At 48.4% G+C, this 20,033-nt stretch overlaps 1 protein-coding gene across 1 annotated transcript in view; it reads right to left on the reverse strand.

Moving 5' to 3' along the window:
- The window catches only part of LOC146830199 (lymphocyte antigen 6E-like), a 236,622-nt gene extending 217,200 nt beyond the window's left edge, over positions 1 to 19,422 (reverse strand). Inside the window, exon 1 of the mRNA XM_085604424.1 lies at positions 19,192 to 19,422. Coding sequence (XP_085460550.1) covers positions 19,192 to 19,243 — 52 coding nt within the window. The 5' untranslated portion in view covers positions 19,244 to 19,422. The remainder of the gene's footprint in view (positions 1 to 19,191) is intronic.
- Between the last annotated feature and the right edge of the window lie 611 nt (positions 19,423 to 20,033).

Consider the following 20,033-nt stretch of genomic DNA (forward strand, 5'->3'; position numbering starts at 1 on the left):
CAGTTATTACAAAAGAACACACTTTAAAGTCTTGAGGGCAGTTTATAAGGTCTGGAAGACAGTCCGAAAGAATTTGCAGATTGAGGGGCTCTCATTCTATACACCTTTGTCGGATGTAGGGATACTCTCATCGATATTTCATGATTATGTGGCTGGGAAATGTAGACTCTCCGGTATCACACAATTGGGACATTTTACAGAGGCCGGGGGGCTGTATTTTTCCTTCTCTGATCTAGCGGATAAGTATCAGCTTCCCAAAGGCCAATTTTTTAAATACCTACAGATACGTGATTTCCTAAATGAACATGTCACAACGTTAAAACCACATAAGATAGTTGAAGCTATCAGATGTCAGGAAAGAAGTGGGTTTCTCTATAATGTATTACAAAGCTTCCAAAACTGATGACCTTGAGAAACGCAATCTTAAGTGGGGGAATTCTTTAGGAGTGCAAGCTGTGTTATTAGAGGACTCGAGCGACCTGGCAGGAAAAATCTTTATGGCCGCAAATTTAAAAACACAGCACTATAAAACGATATTCAATTTATACCATACTCCTGCAAAGATGAAGAAATGGGGGGTCTGTATGATGGGAAATGTTTCCGCTGTGGTGCAGATGATCCATATATTTTAAATGTTTTTTATTCATGCATTAACTTGGCTCGGTATATTCAACATATCGAGAGGTTTTTATCAGAGGTTACTGGAGTGGTTATAGAGATCTCGGCCCCAGTCATTTTATTGGGTACTGGGGAGGATTTGTGTCAAGGGACAGCGATACATACATTTAGGTATCTTATTTTTGTTGCTATGGGGGCAGCATGGTTATGTATTGCATCCACATGGCTTCACCCTGAGGCACCTTCATTTGAAATGAGGCGTGCTAGGTTTTATAATATATTCAACCTGGAGTTCAGTCTGTACTCGGCTAAAGGTTCAAGAAAGTGAGAGGTGGGTATGCAAATATGGGGTTCTATGCTTGATCATTTGACCTGTTGAAATTATTTCTGTGGAATGGAATGAATTGATATGTATTTATTATTGGATCTTGATTTATGAGTTGTTTGTATGTAATGGTTTAATACTGTGGATTCTTAAGTAAATACATTTAAAAAAAATAAAACTCTGAATACAACTGGTGTGAATACAGTTAGTTTTCCACTCCAATTTCCTAAAAATTAGTTAAATGTCATAGGCTTTAAAGACAGTTCAAAAATCAAGGTATGCAATTTGACACTGTCTCTTATTTACGAGTTGAGCTTCCTTCTACACTTTTATCTGCTTCCACCATCTTTAATTTCCTCTCTTGGAGTTGGCAGGATACAACATGCAAATTATTAGTGGTATACCTTTATACCTATATACTATACACTGGTATATTGTCTCATTCAGTACACAATAGAGGCATGCTTCAATGTTGAGGTGTCTCACGGGTACATGCACTAAAGCTACTCTTCAGATTCAAAGCCCTGACTTATTCAGCAAACAATTAGTATACATATTCTAAAAATCACCTAACCATAAAATAAGAGTCATAGCAGCAAGTACCAAATGGCACCAATAGATTAACATAGGCAATAACAAAATAACATGATCAATAATTGTCCCCATCATCATGAATAGGAGCTTAAATATCAGGGTTTTATGTAAATCTAATCATTTTAGCAAGTGTCAGGTTGCTACTTACTGAAAAACAAAATGTTTTTGCACAATTTCAATTGTGTTCATCTTAAAATCCACAAAGAGAACTGTTTTATTTATTTATTTATTTATTCATTTATGTATTTATAAATGTATTTATTTTAAAACTATTTGTCACAAGCTTTTTGTGTTTAGAAAATCTACGCATTTAATCATCCACACTACTTTACTCATTTTATCTAGGAATGTCAAGCTTTGGCATTCAATATAGACTTAATCAACTTCACATGCCCATATTACACAATCCAGGGACACACATTACCTGAGCTAGGATGAAGTCTGTTAGTTTAACATTTACATTTGAACTGCTTCATATACGCAGCTCGGCTTACTTTCAGTAAAAACACACACTTTCCACACAAACCTAGGTATCCAAATTTATAGCATTATTGGTATTCCCTTGTCCAGTGTCACCACTGCCCACATGGCCCACACTAGCCAGTAGCCTAAATCACCTAACATGCAACATGTCATGCAGACTGCTGAACCTGTGCTCGCTCAAAGCTCATTGTGTACACACCCATGCCTTGAATAACACTTTCTACTGGAACTTTTTCTTTCTTATGGACACCTAGATCTGTGGATTGTGATTCCCTGCTTCTTGTCATACAAGCAATTGACTGGGTAGCTCAGGTGTTGTAATATTTTGCAAAGATCATCTGGACCCATAAGTCAACTGATAAAAGGCTTTGGAGTGGTTGTGTGGCTGCCATATGTGGAGGTCAGCACTGCTCCTAACTGTTTTGCTGTCACTAGCATGAGGGAGCACCTCATCACAAACTGGAATGGGCTCATGGCTGAAAAGCACCACAGAGAGTTAGGTTACAGTCTTGTCAGACCCACTGCTGTCCTATCATGCGTGCGTTGCATGCGATGGTCTGCCCGGGAACTAGTACAAGTCACACGATGAAACGTGTAGCCGCCAACTTAGTTTCAACCATTATAAGTAATAACTACAGCCAACATCTGATGCTCAATATTGAGTACAGCAGTGTCTCCCCTTCCAATTTATTCAGAATTTTATGGCAGAGAACTCAAAACCAGAACAGTCATGCAAGGCTGAAAATACAGATCAAGATTTGGGGGAGCAACGGGGAGCTCTGAGCATTAATGATGCACTGCTCAGCTATTAGATGCTTTTTACAACAGAATTTAAAAGTAAGGCCGGGGGGGGGCATGGCCGGGCAAGATGGCCAAGCAGATGTAGACCGTCTCGGCTCCTGGTCCAAGCGCTACTCCGGCACGATTCCTTGCGGCTGGAGTGCACCTTCACCGACGCTCATGCTCCCTACCTGTGGAGGAAGGTGGGGGGCAACTGCTGGACTGCTCCGATCACTGCTGGCGCCGCGGGAACTGTCTTAAGCTGCGGTGCAGGAGAGAAGACGGCGGCAACCAAAATGGGGGTCTGAGCCCCACCGAGAGCGCCAATGGCTGAATTCCTCCATAAGAGGTATGTGTGACAGGCGCAATTTGAGCGATACAGTGGCTGCCACTAACTACACACAGCCAGGGGGACCACAATAACGGAATTTCACCAGAGGCAGCCCTTGCAGCAATCTGCCTTCCCACCCTTGCCTGACTCAAAAATGGCGGTCGGAACCCCGCCGTGAGCGCAGATGGCTGGAATCCTACATAGGAGGTATGTGTAACGGGTGCAACATGAGGGACACACCGGCTGCCACTAGCTATTCACAACCACGGGGACCACATTAACAACATTCCACCGGAGATGGCCCCAGCGCCAATCTGTCTTCCTGCGCCTGCCTGAATCCAAAATGGCGACCGGGGGTGACCCATTACTGCCGATTGGCGCCTCAGATCGATCGTTTGAGCCCAGCGCCTACTGCCATCATACAATAGCGGATTCCCCTGTTGCCACATCTTGCTGTGCCTAGGCCTACAATGCGACTGGGCTGACGACGCTACTGGCTTGCCCTGGGGCCTCGTGGGGCCACTCTGCGTTGTCACAGATTCGACCACCTGCAGTGGCGCCCATTCTGCTATGTGATGGTCCTTGGTTCATGTACCCCCTTGCCTACTGCAGACGTCTTCGACTAGCAGCACTGAGTTGGGGACTGATGACCATGCTTGAAGAGTTCCCTCTCCACCTCAGCCCGGTTAGGCAACGCGCAGACCACGCTTCCCCACATGAGCACCCAAGTGGCGATCACACTCCCGCATAAAGGTACTGGCACCAGCTAGCGTGCCCACAGAGTATGTCCATAGGTATGGGATTACCACTCTCTTGATGTTGCCGCGCCTTGCTGCCCTGCAGCCCTCGGCCTGACTCAACTATTCTGCTTGCCCTTCTGCACCTTGGGCCCCGTATAGCGTCACCGCCCTTGTTCGCTCTGGGGGCCATCTTGGACTACTCCTTATGCTGCCGATGAAGGTGACAAGTAAGACGACGAGTAAGGTGTTGGACTTCTTCGTCCCTTCAGACAAACGCCCGACGCTGAGAGGAGACAATGGAGCTACAACTATGGCTCTCACAAAGGCAGACCTAATGACCATGCTCAAAGACTTTAAAACTGAGCTACGCAATGATCTTCGCCAAGACATCAAATCTTCTATGGACCAGTTATGGACTGATCTAACTGAGCGCCTGACCTCCCTCCAGCACGATGTCGACTCTGTAGGCACCAGAGTACTGGCTCTGCAATTGCATTATCAAGATCAGGAGTGACTCTCTACTGAGCTGTGTGAAGATGTCCACACCCTCCGAGATCAGCTGCTCCAGACACAACTCAAGACGGAGGACCTTGAAAACAGAACGCGGAGGGAGAACATACGAATTAGAGACCTGGCAGCCTTCGTAGACGGGTTGTTAGCAGAGATTCTTGCTACCCAAACCCTTAAAATCAAGCTGGACAGGGTGCACCGTGTGGGTAACCTACAAGTCGGTGAGAAGAAAAGACCGCACGACATCCTGGCGAAGTTCCACTCTTTCAAAGTTAAGGAGGCAGTGTTGCAAGCGGCCAGAACAAAAGGATCTATTTCATTCCAAGATCACTCGTGCTTCATCTACCAGGACTTGGCACTTACGACTCTGGCGCGGAGACAACTGCTTCGACCCATCACTGCCAAACTGCGGGACGACCACAATAGATACAGATGGACATATCCGTTCAGACTCAGTTTCTAATTTAAAAATAAACGCCGTCATGTTAATGAACTAAAGGAGGGGCTGGAGCTTCTGGGACTCCCGGCCGATGACCCAGACCCACACAGGATAAAAATGGAGAATCTTCCCGAGGGCCACCATCGACTTCTGTCTGGTCTACAGGATCCCGCATAGGCCGCAGATGAACCTCTACAGACCACACCAGGAGTGAAAGGAGGATTACTTGTTGTGCCTGGACTGGACTACATGGCTTCACAAACTTTTTTCTGCTGGGCCTGACATTCTTAGAGCCGTCCAGTGCCGGCGGATGGTCCCCGGATGCTATCCAGGATTTCCGCCTTCGGATCTCCCTGGGTCTTTGCCCCTGGGGCCCCCGTCATCTGATGGGGAAGGGGAGCAGCCATAGACTGCCTTCTTTTCATTTGTAACAACAGTGCCTTTATCCTTTTCTCTAAAGCTATTTCAAGTTGGATGCTGACATCACAATCGTGCGACCCTCTTGTATATGGTCTTGGTCCTGCATACTGTTTTATTCTTCTTTACAGGTTCACTGTCTGTGCTTTTTGCTTCGTAAACGGGCCTGTATCATTGATTGTTCTTCAGCTGCACCCAGATGTTGTAGTTTTCCTTTGAGTTTAGTGCCGGGGCGGACTGGGTCCTCGGACCGGTTGTCCCCCCTAGTCCCTGTGGGGGTCTTACACCCCTCGGCAGGGAACTGGTAGCGATTATTGGTATTGCATTACTGTTTATGTTTGTTTTTCTTCTGTTGGGGGTTTGGGGTGGGGAATGGGAGGGACGTGGTGGCGGTTTTTTAACATTTAGCAATGGCGGGCTCTTTGACATCCTCGCACCTACGACTGAAGTGAAATGGCAATACATGCTCCTTTGGTGTTTGGAGAGGACACGAGACACGGTTTAGGTGATGGGGCCTTCAGTGAACTGGTGTTTTTCCCTTTGACAATATGATGCTCACCAATGGAACCTGGAACGTTAAAGGTCTCAATTCCCCTCAAAAGCGCCAAAAAGTGTGGAGGTATATTATAGATCATCACCTTGATGTGGTGGCCCTACAGGAGACACACTTGGCCAGAGCCGAAGATACGTGCCTTAGACATAAACAATATCCGTTAATCTATAGATCCTCGTCTCACGAAGCATAGAGGAGCGGCTCTTATGTTCCGCATACAATTTCAACCCCTAGATGTTCTTAGTGACAAAGATGGCCAGTGGATTATGGTCAAGGGTCATCTGAGAGGGAAAATTTGTACCTTTATAGCATTATAGAGCGCCCAACACTGGGAAGGCGCTATTCTTACACACACTACTAGGGAGACTGCTGGATTTTGTAGAAGGGCCGATGGTCCTCATGGGGGAATTCAACCTGACATGGCAAAAAGAATTGGACAGCACACACTCACAGCGCTCAGACGTGGGCTCTTTTTCCACTGACACTCAACAGCGCATTCAAGACCTGGGCTTGTTAGACGTTTGGCGTACCCTTTCCCATACACCCGAGACTACACATTCTACTCACACGTCCATCGTAAATATTCCTGACTGGACTATATCTTTATTAGCCAATCCCTGTTAGGCAGCCTCCAGGAGGCCAAGATATTCCCTCTCTCAGTATCAGATCATAGCCTGTTTTCCATCTGTTTGTCCTGGTGTGGGAACGCTCCGACCACTCCCAGATGGTATTTCCCGGCCTCACTAGCGCGGGATAAGGAATCCTGTACTAAGCTTAGGGAAACATTATGGAATTCTTCGCGATTAGGATACGTTGGAATTTTCCAATTTGAACGCATTTAAGGCGGTCTTCCGAGGGAAATGTATTGCCCTTAACTCAGCGTTAAACGTGCAACGAGCTAGAGAAAGGGAGCAATTGGAACGGGAACTGACTATCGAAAACGCTCACAAACTGAATCCCACGCGACAAACTCTTCGCACTTTGACAGCGCTCCGCGGCAAACCTAGAGCTATTTATAACAACAGAGCAGAACTTACTCTTCTTAAACTCCACCACTTATCCTACCCCCAGGGCAACAAGATCAGTAAACACCTAGCTAGGCAGCTAAGAGATAAGAGGGAAAGAGAATACATAGGTGGAATTCAGGGTCCGACTGGGGAGGTCATGCATAGGGACGAGGACAAAGCCGAGCTCTTTGGCTCTTTCTACGAAACCCTTTACTCTAGGGATGATCTAGACCCAGAAGCCCAACAGGACTATCTCCGAACAATGCCCTTCCCTCAGGTTTCCAATGAATCTTGCTATTAAATCTCTTAAGCCCAACAAAGCCCCAGGCCCGGACGGGTACACCGCTCTCTTTTATAAAACCTTTGGCCCTAACATATGCCCCCACCTCACACGACTCTTTAACAAGATGGCCGAGGAGGGTGAGACTGCTGCCTCCATGACCGAGGCCATGATCTCCGTGATACCCAAACCCGGGAAAGACCCCCAACATAGTGCCTCGTTTCTGCCTATCATGCTTCTCAAGCCAGGCGCGAAACTGTACTCCTACATTTTAGCTAAACGATTGAACGACCTTATGCCTGATCTCATACACCCTGACCAATCGGGGTTCATTAAAGGCCGTCAAACACATGATAACACCCGTTGAATTATTCACCTTATAGATTTAGTGGGACTGGATGCGGAGAAAGCCTTCGACAGGGTTGTTTGGGCATTCCTGTTCCACACACTACTTTCCTAAACATGATCTGAGCTAATTACCTTCAACCTCACTCTAGGGAGGTGGTCAACGGGGTACGCTCATCCTCCTTCTTCCACTCTAGAGACACCAGGCAGGGGTGCCCCCTTTTGCCCCTACTCTTGGCCGTTAGCATTGAACCCCTTGCAATGACAATTTGAGCTAACCTAGTAATTCAGGGAATACCATTCACTGGGGAACCCCATAACATTTCCCTCTTTGCTGATGATGTTCTTTTGTCCCTTTCCGACCCGGCCATGTCCCTCCCGCCCTTACAGTCAGAACTTGAACGCTTTGAAGCGGTGGCAGGTTTTTAAATAAATTTCTGAAAAATCTTATATCCTCAACCTCACATTATCGCAAACGGAGGTCCGTAGGCTCCAATCTCTTATTCCTCTCTCATGGACTTCCTCCTCTATACAATACCTGGGAGTACAACTAACACCGAGGGTAGAAGGACTCTACGTGGCTAATTCTCCCCCCATTCTCAATTGTATCCAAACGGAACTCACGAAGTGGAAGCCCCTTTTCCTGTCATGGCTCGGCCGGATACATGTGGTAAAAAATGACACTTCTCCCTAAGCTTCTTTATGTATTCCAGGCCCTGCCCATAGAGCTGGAGAGGGACTTCTTCCGTCAAGTCAAAACTATGATCCTGCATTTTATTTGGCATGTGGGACGCGCCCGCATCTCCTTCTCCCTGCTGCGTCGCTCCCGCACTGAGGGTGGACTGTGGCTTCCGGATATCCACTTATATTATAAAGCAGCACAGCTAAGGGTCCTGATTGAGTGGTCCAACCAGTAATCCGAAAAGCACTGGCTACATATGGACCGTAGTGTGGCGGGAAGGACTATCTGGGACTTGGTCTGGTACCCCAAACATGATAGACCCAAGAACGCTTACATTGCCACTCCTACACGCACCACTCTAAAAGTATGGGACACGGTCGCAGGGGATGATAGGTGGACCTCTTTCCCCTCACCATTTACACCACTCCATTTTAATCCAGCGTTCCCCCCGGGCCTACGAGAGGGGCCTTTCAATGCTTGGAGGGAGGGAGGATGCCTCGCTCTGATGCACCTTTTTTACAATTTTGACCCCCTCACTTTTGATAATTGCCAAAGAGACTATGGCTTAGGGAACACGGAGCGCTAGCACTATACCCAGTTAATGCATTGGGCCCTTACACCCCATGTGCGTGAGGCGGCCACCTGCCCTCTCACAAAGTTTGAAGCTTTCCTCACCAAGACCACTTCCAAGAGGGGGGCGATTTCATTTATATATAAATTCCTACTCACCACCATACACTCCCCACGACCGCGATACATGTCCATGTGGGAAGATATTTTACAACGCAGTATCTCTGATGACGAGTGGGGGCACTTATGGAAAGATGTCACAAGATTCAATCATTCCTCTGAGCTGCGGAAAGCCCACCTTAAGACTATGATGGACTGGTATCTCCATCCGTCCAGGCTTAGACAAATCTTCCCCACCACTTCTGACAGGTGCTGGAGAGGGTGTGGGATGCTGGGAGACTTCCAACACATATGGTGGGATTGCCCGACTATTCACCCCTTTTGGGAAGAAACACATTAAAGATATGCTAGGATACCCTATCCCGATCACCATGGCGGGGGTTCTTTTGGGGCTCCGCGACCCCTCCTTAGAACACCAGACCCGAGCGGACAAAACAATCATGTTTATTTATTTATTCATTTGTAGAGTGCCTGATTACACCACCGGTGTGTCCCCGCGCTTCGAGAGAATTCTAGGAGATGCGGTAGCTAACTGCACGTTTGACCGTGATGTGAGGCCAGCCGTGGCTTATCCTTGAAGTGGTTGCACAAATAGCCAGGTCTTTAGTTGCTTACAAAATTTAATTTTGCATGGCTCTCTTCTTAAGTTTATTGGTAGGCTATTCCATATTTTTGCCGTGCGGTACCTGAAAGAATGTTCGCACATTCTAGCTCTGAAAATTCTCGGTACAGTCACCAAGTCTTTCTCCAGTGATCTTAAGCTGCGCCCTGGTATGTATTTGGTGATTAAAGGTTGGAGATATCTTGGGCCTTTCTTTAGTAGAATCCGGTGGCAATGGCACATTGCCTTAACACTACTCGCTTTTCCACTGGCAACTGTGGCTCTGTATAGGAGCAGCGAAGATTACCCTGGCAGCCGCTTGGAAAAGAAAGGAGGCACCTGCGATCTCCCTCTGGCATTCCCGACTATGGAAATTGCTCAGTCTAGAACGAATTTCAGACGTTTTTAGAGACGACTTTAAAAACTTTGAATTCAGATGGGGCCCCCTAGTCACCTTCCTTTCACGTGGCCTGCCCTCAGCTGTCTGTCCTTCCACCATTAGAGCCCTTCATTCAACTTTGAGGTGCCTCTCAGGTCACCAGAAGAATCCACTGTATGGATTATGCCGCCACCACTGACGGGGAAGGGGGAGGGAAGGGGGGAAGGGTTTTCTTTGTTTCCGTTTTCATTGTCTTCCGGTTCGGGGTTGTTCCTACATCATTGCGACTTTATCCCACTGACTTCCTCTGACTCGAGGATATAGCATGCGCACCATCTCAAAAGAAAGATGGTGTTAGAATTGGGGGTCTCTCGTTGTCACAGGTAGGTACTTGTGACAAATAGGGGCCCTCTCCTCCAGTCAGGGTAAGGGGGTACACTCCTAAAACAACCCCTGCTCACCCCCTTGGTAGCTTGGCACGAGCAGACAGGCTTATCTCAGAGGCAGTGTGTAAGCATTTGTGAACACATACAGTAATCAAGTGACAACATTACAAATGGACACCACACAGGTTGTGTATTTATAAAAATAAGGATCTTTTATATAGAGTTACCACAAGACCATAAACAACAAAAATAATCCACAATACTATTAGAAATCAAGAGTTCTTGTTAAAAAGGCTTAGATCAAAGTTCTGTGTGAGTCGGTAGCCCTGTCAGGCTACAGCCTTGCTGAAATAACACAGAGTCTAACAAATCCAGCGGACCGCGTTGGTCCGGGCCCACTCAAATGTCAACAGACTCAGTCACAGTACCTTTTACTTGAGGCGTTCGTTGCGGTGCAGAAAAGAAAACGTTGCAGGACGCGTTGTCCCGCGATGCGGTGCAGGCAACGGCCCGTTGACGGAGTCGGTGGGTCTGAGGCCTACGTTGCACGGCGAGACGGTGCTTCGATGCGGTGCTTGAAGCTTGCGGTGCGGCGACAGAGCCGGATTGCGGGAGCTGGCGTCGATCAGTCCGGACAGCGGTACGTGTCGGTCGGTGCTTCACGAAGGATGCGAGCGGTGCCCAACTCTGATGCGTTCACAGGACTCGAAGTCAGCAACAGTGATCGTGTCGGTCAGACCAGTTTGATTTGGCGTTGCATGCCGCGGTGTCCACAGGTTACGGTGCAGGCAACGGCTCGGTGACGGCGTCAGGACGGCGGCGGTGAGCACAGGGCTTGCATTGTTCGATGCAGACGTTGTTCGATGCGGTGCCTAGAGCACACCGGGCCGGTCATGAGAGTCGGTCACAGCTCCCTGCCTCTGTAGCCCTGAAACAGCGTTTCCAGCAGCAATCCATGGTTCGGTTGAACCTTTCAACCAACTCATTTCTTTGGGGGTGGTAAGGAGTGGTGAACTTGTAAGTTACCCCACACTCCTGCCGCAGGGACTTCATATACTTGGAAATGAAGTTGGTCCCCTGGTTAGACACCACCTCTCGAGGGAATCCCACTCTGGAGAAAATTCCCATCAGTGCTCGTCCCACCACGGGGGCCGTCACTGTCCTCAGAGGTAGGGCTTCCGGGTACCGGGTTGCATGGTCCACCAAGACCAGGATGAACCTGTTGTCCATGGCTGTCTTGGGGTCCAGTGGCCCCACAATGTTAATACCCACCCGTTCAAAGGGGGTGCTGACTACAAGGAATGGCTGGAGAGGAGCCTTTTGCTTCCTCCCACTCTTTCCACTTGCCTGGCAAGTCTGACATGTCCTGCAGTGAGTGTCTGAACTCCTGCGCATTTGGGGCCAATAAAAGTGGGTGACAAGCCTCTCAAATGCCTTGTCCTTCCCCAACTGTCCTGCCAATGGAACATCATGAGCCAGCCCCAGTAGGACGGCTCTGAAGCGCTGGGGTACCACCAGCACACGGGCTGACCCAGGCTCAGCAACCTTAGGCTTTGAATACAGGTGGTCGTTCTCCCAGTAAATCCAATGTTTTGCGCACCCCCTGCCTCTTTTCTGCAAGACAGGCTCCTGGGCCCCCCTCTCGGGCTCCAGGACCTCTTGAATACCTTTACTCGCTGCCATGGACCGGGTGGTCACACACGCCCAGTCAGGCAAACCTAACATTTCTAAATGAGCACTTTGCTCCACCTTCGCCCAAGGGGAGCTCTCCAAGTCAGTCCCTAACAAACATTCAACAAGCATGGCGGGCCTCACAGCTACCTGAAGAGTACCAGAGACCCCCCCCCCCCACTCAAAGGGAACCTGAGCCACTTTGCAGTGACTCTCTGTGTTGTCAGCAGCAACGACGGGATAGAATGCTCCAGGAACAACCTGCTCTTGAGACACCAGGTGACACTTGACAGCTGTCACACTGGCTCCTATATCTCTAAGAGCCTCCACTCTATGGCCATAGATGGTCACCCACTGCCTGTATTTTTTAGTGTTATCAGGCAGCTGGGTTCTGGGGACCACCTCACAGTCTCCTAATGAGACAAGGAATATCTCTGCGGGACCACACCCACCTTGGGCACCCATCTCCTAACCCAGGGCTACACTACCCATCTGCCGGGGGGCTGCACCAGGGGGTGCTGGTTTTCCAAACAGCGGCACTTGGGATCATTCACAAAATAACCCAGGTCTCTACATTTGTAGCATTTCAGGGATCCCCTTTGAACAGGTGGACCTGTCGGGGCACCTGGTGGTTTCTGTAGGGGAGGCTGAGAACCTTTCCCTTGGTTCTCTTGGGGATTACTTTGGGCCTTCTTTGGAACTCCCTCTGTTTGCCCTTGTCCCCCCCACTCCTCTGCTAGGGGCCCTGCCCACCTTTGGCTGAGTCTCCCACGTGAGCCTTGTGGACCCTGGTACTGACTTAGCGGTCTGCCTCTTCAGCATGCTTTCTAGGATTAGTCAGCCTACTATCAATCAGGTGCTGGCGTTGCTCAGGAAAACAGTTACTTGACAAGTGCTCCCATGCAATCAAATCAAGAAGTCCCTGAAAATCATCCACTTTGCTTCCCTTCACCCAACCATCCAATGCTCTGCAGAAAAAAGTGACATATTCAACCCAGGTACTGTTCTCTATCTTCCTACAGCTCATGAACCTCTGTCTATATAACTCAGGAGTTAAACCATACCTGGACATTAAGGCATCTTTCATGTGGCTGTAGGAATTATATACTTCAGAGGGTAAATCTAACAGGGTGTCCCGCCCCTCACTAAGGAACCTCCCCGACAGCCCCACTCCCCAATCCTATATATCTATTAAGCATATGAACGCCCGAAATGCCTGTTGATCATTTTTTTTTTGTTTCAATGATCAGATGAGATCACCTCATCATCAAGAAAACAACATAGTAAATTGGATGCCTTGACTCACAACACAGAAGAGGAGATTGCCCTTTCTAAACCTTCTCTCTTGGTAATAAAAGCTTCCAGCATCAACCAAGAACTTTTCCATGGTTTATGACTCCACTCCACCGTCTCCAAAACTCGTAAGCTCCTGAGTGCCTGCCTGATGAATCCAGTGTGTTTACCCTCCTCCTATAATGCTTTGTCCTCCAAAGGTTATCTTCATTGCCTTTTGATTACGAGTCATAGGACATTACCATCACAGTGAGAGAGTAGAATTAATATAAATGTAATGTAAACAAAACGTATATAGTGTGCGATTACTTGAGCACGCCTTGGTGCTAGCGTTCAAAAAGAAACCAACAAAGCCTAACCACAGATAAAAGTCATATATATACGTCTGAGAAAAAAGCCAGGTTTTTAACATCTCCTAAACTGCAATAGATTTGATTGAGATCTTAAATTTAATGACAGAGAGTTCCAAAGTTAGGAAAGGCTCCTTCCGCCCAGTCTTGCTTTATTTATTCTGGGGACGACCACCAGTTTACCAGAGCTTGATCTAAGCATATGGCCAGGTGGATGCCAATTGAAGATTTTTTGAAAATATTCAGGTCCTGTCAGATGAAGATCTTTATGCACCAGACATAGTGCTTGAAAATGAATCCTTTCACTGACTGATGGCCAGTGAAGGCTTTGCAAGAAGAACCAGAAACACAGAAACAAACAGCGGCCTGGCTGCTGCATTTAGGAGAGATTGAAGTTTTTTCAGCAGACACTTCTGGGTGCCTGTATACAAGGCAATAGCAATACAGTAATCAATCCTTGTGATGACAAGTGCCGTGATAACCATCTTCTGTAGTCCAGAAGGAATAAAAGGAAAGATCTTCTTTAGAATCCTAAGCAAAAAGAAACTAAAGGAGGTGGTTTGGTTTCTTTGGTCTGAGAAACATAGTTTAGTGTCAAATATGACTCCCAAATCTTTGGCCTTTTGAACTGGGGTGGGAAGAGAACCAAGATCGGACAGCCACCGCGAAGAGTTCCAAAAGGTGCAGTTGTTTTCAAAGAGTAATACCTCAGTTTTACTTGAGATTAATTTCAAATGGTTTCTCTGCATCCAGCTCACAATGTGAACCATGCAGTTACAAAAATGTTTAGCCACCTCCTAGACTTCAGAAGATATCAACACCACCATTTGTATATAATCTGCAAAGGGGATTATCGCAAAACCATAGCTGCAGATATGATTGGCCATGGGGAGTGAGAGAGATATTAAAAGGTATGAGGCTAAGGGAGAACCCCTGAGACACCTCACACAGAAGGGAGAAAGGATCAGAGATGAAGTCTCTAAGAGCCACCACCTGCTCTCTATCACACAAAATGAAATAAGCAGAGACAGTGGTAGGTCCCTGAAGCCAATTGTCTCAAGCCGTTTAATAAGAAGTGTTTGGTTGACCATGTTGAAAGAGGCAGATTGATCTGATAAAATCAACACCCCTTTCCCACCCTTGTCAACCACCCTTCTTATTTCCTTGGTAGCTATCACTGAAGCCATACTGCGAGGAGTCAAAAAGATGGTTTGGGTCTGAAAACAATAGGATTTCCTCATTCATAGCCCTTTCCAGAATCATAGCTGGTAAGGGAAGATGGGATTAGCTGGATAATTTTCACATCGTGAAGGTCTAACAAGAGCTTTTTTTATCAGCAGGAGTATCAAGGCTTTTTGCCAGAGAGCTGGGATCTATCCCGCATTCAACATGTTTTTAGTAACTCCATAAGATAGACAAACACTGCACTAGAGACCTCATGTAAAAAATGGGGGGGACAGGGGTCAGAGGGAGTCCCAGACTTCATGGAGTTTATGTGTTTGACAACTTTCTCCTCGGAGAGAAAGGTGAACTTGTCAAAACTATTTTGATCAGTACCAATATTGGGTTCCTGAGTTTCCGCACAAGTGGAAGGTAAAATATGCCTATCGGCAGAAGACGTATTAAGCTTGAGGGTGAAATCCTAAAAGATAATTTGGTCTGAAAAATATCAGCCAATATGGTACAGAAGGATTGATCAGGATTAAAAGTGCTGCCATTACTAAAATTGGACAAAGATTTGACCGTTTTAAATAGCTCCCTAGTAGAGACTTTGGCTGAGCTAATTCTTTCAGTGAAGTATTTGGATTTCACTGAGATAATTAGAGCCTTATACTCATTAAGAAGCAGTTTACATTTTATTTTCTTCAGAGAGATAGTCTTTCCTCCACCTGCATTCTTGACATCTACATTTGTGTTTTAGATATTTTAGTTCTTGTGAGTACCAGGGGGCTAAGGGACTCTTACTGTGACCGGTTACTGTTTTTTCAGGGGCTAACAACGATAGTGCAAAAGAATGTTATGAAGTTACTGAGAGTCAGTGTTTTTCCAAGAACAAGATTTGAACATACTGGGAGTATTGGAGCTGTAATATTTTTTAGAGGGAACTTGAAGTAGTCTGTCCATACTTGAGGCAGGACTTTTCCAGGCTTAAGTCTTGGTTATTAGTAAATACGCCATCTATAGTATGATTGGCCTGGTGGGTAGGTTCCTTTAGGATCTGAATAGGATCAAAGCTACTGAAGCTGTCCACAATATGTTCAGTATCTGTATTACCAAACAGCTCTATGTGTAAATTTAAATCACCCATAATAGTGACATTTGGGGGATCAATGCAGGATTCAACGCAGTCCTGCACAGTTTGAATAACTTTCCCCTAGGGCCAGGTGGACAATAAAGAAGAAGACCCTGAAAGGAATTGTTATTATTGAGTTTCATATTGCTTCACTGTGGCTTAACGGCTAGGGCAGCCGACCGGGATGCAGAACCGTGGCTGCTCAGCTCTGCTAAGTGCCACGCAGTTCGAACCATGGCTCACCAGCTCTGCAAGAGCCACGCAGCTAGAACCATGGCTCCCCAGCTCTGCCAAGTGCTGCGCAGCTAGAACTATGGCTCACCAGGTCTGCAAACTGCCACGCAGGTAGAACCATGGCTCACCAGCTCTGCCGAGTGCAGTGCAGTAAGATCCATGGCTCACCAGTTCTGCCAAGTGCCACGCAGTTCGAACCATGGCTCACCAGCTCTGCAAGAGCCACGCAGCTAGAACCATGGCTCCCCAGCTCTGCCAAGTGCTGCGCAGCTAGAACTATGGCTCACCAGGTCTGCAAACTGCCACGCAGGTAGAACCATGGCTCACCAGCTCTGCCGAGTGCAGCGCAGTAAGATCCATGGCTCACCAGTTCTGCCAAGTGCCACGCAGGTAGAATCATGGCTCACCAGCTCTTCATTGTCCCAGACAGCTAGAACCATGGCTCACCAGCTCTGCCACAGGCCACACAGGCAGAACCATGGCTCACCAGCTCTGCCAAGTGCAGCGCAGGTAGAAACATGGCTCACCAGCTCTGCCAAGTGCCACGCGGCTAAAACCATGGCTCACCAGCACGGCCATGTCCCATGCAGCTAGAACCATGGCTCACCAGTTCTGCCAAGTGCCACGCAGGTAGCACTATTGCTCACCAGCTCTGCCAAGTGCAGCACAGATAGAACCATGGCTCACCAGCTCTGCCAAGTGCTGCGCAGCTAGAACCATGGCTCACCAGCTCTGTCAAGTCCCACACAGCTACAACCATGGCTCACCAGCTCTGTCAAGTGCCGCACCGGTAAAATCATGGCTCACCTGCTCTGCCAAGTCCCATGCAGATAAAACCATGGCTGACCAGCTATGTTAAGTGCTAGGAAGGTAGAACCATGGTCCACCAGCTCTGCCAAGTGCCACTAAGGTAGAACCATGGCTGACAAGCTCTCAGTGGTGGCTGGCAGGTAATCGGGGTGGCGGAGCGGGGGAGACATAACATAAAATAAAAAAACCCTTACCTTTTGCCAGCCGCCATCTCTCCCCTTCGGTCCCTTCCCACACCGCCTTCTCCTCTGCTTCAGTAGCACACGGAAGCACACAGGCTCCCTCCCATAAGCCAATCACAACGCTGCAATGCAGTGTTGTGATTGGTTTGAGCGCCGTGGTTCGGCGCTCAGACAGGGTATGCGGGACTCAGCATGTTCATCACCAGGCTGTGTATTATACACTGGTGGAGAAGATGCAAAGTGCGCATGGCTGTTTGGCCGGGCCAAGACAGCCGGCAAAGCAGTCATGTGCACTTTGGAGTGTGCAAACCACTCCTCCCCTGTGCCACCAACCCCACCCTGCCTTAATCCAGCCAGTAGTGAAAAATAAAATGATAATAAGGATGTTATTATCATTTTATTTTTCTGCTGCACTGCTCTTAAAGCAATGGAGCGATGCTCCTCTACCTTAGCGGAGGAGCCACCACTGCCAGCTTTTCCAAGTCCCAAGCTTGCAGAACCATGGCTGTCTGCCCAACTCTGCCAAGTGCCATACAGGTAGAACCATAGCTACCCAGCTATGTCATGTTTCACGCAGGCAGAACCATGGCTCAACAGCTCTGCAGAGCACCACTTGGGTAGAATCACAGATCACCCCCCCCTGCCAAGTCCCACGCTTGTAGAACCATGGCTCACCAGCTCAGTCAAGTCCCACACTGGTAGAACCATGGCTGACCAGCTGTGCCAAGTCCCACACTGGTAGAACCATGGCTGACCAGCTGTGCCAAGTCCCACACTGGTTGAAGCATGGCTGACCAGCTCTGGCAAGTCCCCCGCAGGTAGAACCATGGCTCACCAGCTCAGTCAAGTCCCACATTGGTAGAACCATGGCTGACCAGCTGTGCCAAGTCCCACACTGGTAGAAGCATGGCTGACCAGCTCAGGCAAGTCCGACACTGGTAGAAGCATGGCTGACCAGCTCTGGCAAGTCCCCTGCAGGTAGAACCATGGCTGACCAGCTGTGCCAAGTCCCACACTGGTAGAAGCATGGCTGACCAGCTCTGCCAAGTCCCACACTGGTAGAAGCATGGCTGACCAGCTCTGCCAAGTCCCACGCAGGTAGAAGCATGGCTGACCAGCTCTGCCAAGTCCCACGCAGGTAGAACCATGGCTGACCAGCTCTGCCAAGTGCCACGCAGGTAGAAGCATGGCTGACCAGCTCTGCCAAGTATCAAGCAGGTAGAAACATGGCTGACCAGCTCAGCCAAGTGCCACGCAGGTAGAAGCATGGCTGACCAGCTCTGCCAAGTCCCACGCAGGTAGAACCATGGCTGACCAGCTCCGCCAAATCCCACGCAGCTAGAACCATGGCTGACCAGCTCTGCCATGTGCCACACTGGTAGAACCATAGCTACCCAGCTCTGCCAAGTGCCACGCAGGTAGAAGCATGGCTGACCAGCTCTGCCAAGTCCCACGCAGGTAGAAGCATGGCTGACCAGCTCTGCCAAGTCCCACACTGGTAGAAGCATGGCTGACCAGCTCTGCCAAGTCCCACGCAGGTAGAAGCATGGCTGACCAGCTCTGCCAAGTCCCACACTGGTAGAAGCATGGCTGACCAGCTCTGCCAAGTGCTACGCAGGTAGAAGCATGGCTGACCAGCTCTGCCAAGTCCCACGCAGATAGAACCATGGCTGACCAGCTCTGCCAAGTATCAAGCAGGTAGAAACATGGCTGACCAGCTCAGCCAAGTGCCACGCAGGTAGAAGCATGGCTGACCAGCTCTGCCAAGTCCCTCGCAGGTAGAACCATGGCTGACCAGCTCCTCCAAATCACACGCAGCTAGAACCATGGCTGACCAGCTCTGCCATGTGCCACACAGGTAGAACCATGGCTCAACAGCTCTGCAGAGCACCACTTGGGTAGACTCACAGATCACCCACCCTGCCAAGTCCCATGCTTGTAGAACCATGCTCACCAGCTCTGCCGGGCACCACTGTAGAATCAAAGGACCCTAAGCATGAATTGTAGTTGACCAGTATCCATAGGATTTTAGATACACCTTCCATTCCATTCCCCGTCCCACAGCCCACAGATTGTATATCGCCACAAGGGAAGCCCTGGAGGTGACGGGTCATATAGAGGTACACACAGGTCGACCCTTTGTTGGCAGACACAGCTCAGCTCCACGCAGGCCTCGCATACTCTGGAATAAATCTTACCTGAGACCACGAGGAGAGCAGCAGCCAGGACAGCGCCCAAGACACACCTCATCTCTGCACATGAGAAGCCACAAAATGGGAGTAAATATTCTGTGTGTACGATATACTTGTGCGCTGCTAGAGTGTGTTAGGCGTGTAACACCTGTGCTGGGTGAAAGATGTGTGTAGCGTCGAGGTGTGAAATCCGTCTGTCGTCGGTGTGTGGTATCCGTGTCCTGTAGAGGTGTGAGGTCTGTGTATGTTGTGTTGTGTGCAGGCTCGTGCGGTGTCTCTTTGCTGCCTGGGCAGGTGCAGGAGAGAGTGTGTGCGGGACTTTGTGTAAACTCGGTCTTATTACAGTGCTGATGGTAAATGTATAGCTGCACCAGAAGGACGGGTTTTACGTCAGTGGCATTCCTGTGCTCGGAAAGGGTTGTTACTTAGGGGCGGGGAGGGCGTTTGGGAAAAAACAACAAAGGTGATTATATTCAAATTGTATTTTACCTCCGACAATATTTCTACCGCCTCGTGTTCATTACTTGATTTCTTGGCGCTAGGGGTGCCGTTTTGTACATTTGTATTGTTAAATGCTGTGGACAGTAAAAACAACATGTGATTAGGTTCTCATTCAAAATCATTCAAACTGTTGGTCTTTTCTGGCAGTGTTTATGCTCAACCAGATCACAATTACGTGCACGGATGCGTCATTGGCCTCATTACGGGGCATATCATCAAGGGCTTTTCTCTGCTTTTTTGGCTTTAAAAGCCAAAAAAGAAGAGATAAAACTAGCGCCCTATCAACAACAGGGTGCTAACATGCAAATTTGCATGTTAGCACCCTTTTACTCTACGCTTCCCCTTGC

Source organism: Triturus cristatus, chromosome 5_1 (assembly GCF_964204655.1).
Source record: "Triturus cristatus chromosome 5_1, aTriCri1.1, whole genome shotgun sequence".
NCBI classification, from domain to species: domain Eukaryota; kingdom Metazoa; phylum Chordata; class Amphibia; order Caudata; family Salamandridae; genus Triturus; species Triturus cristatus.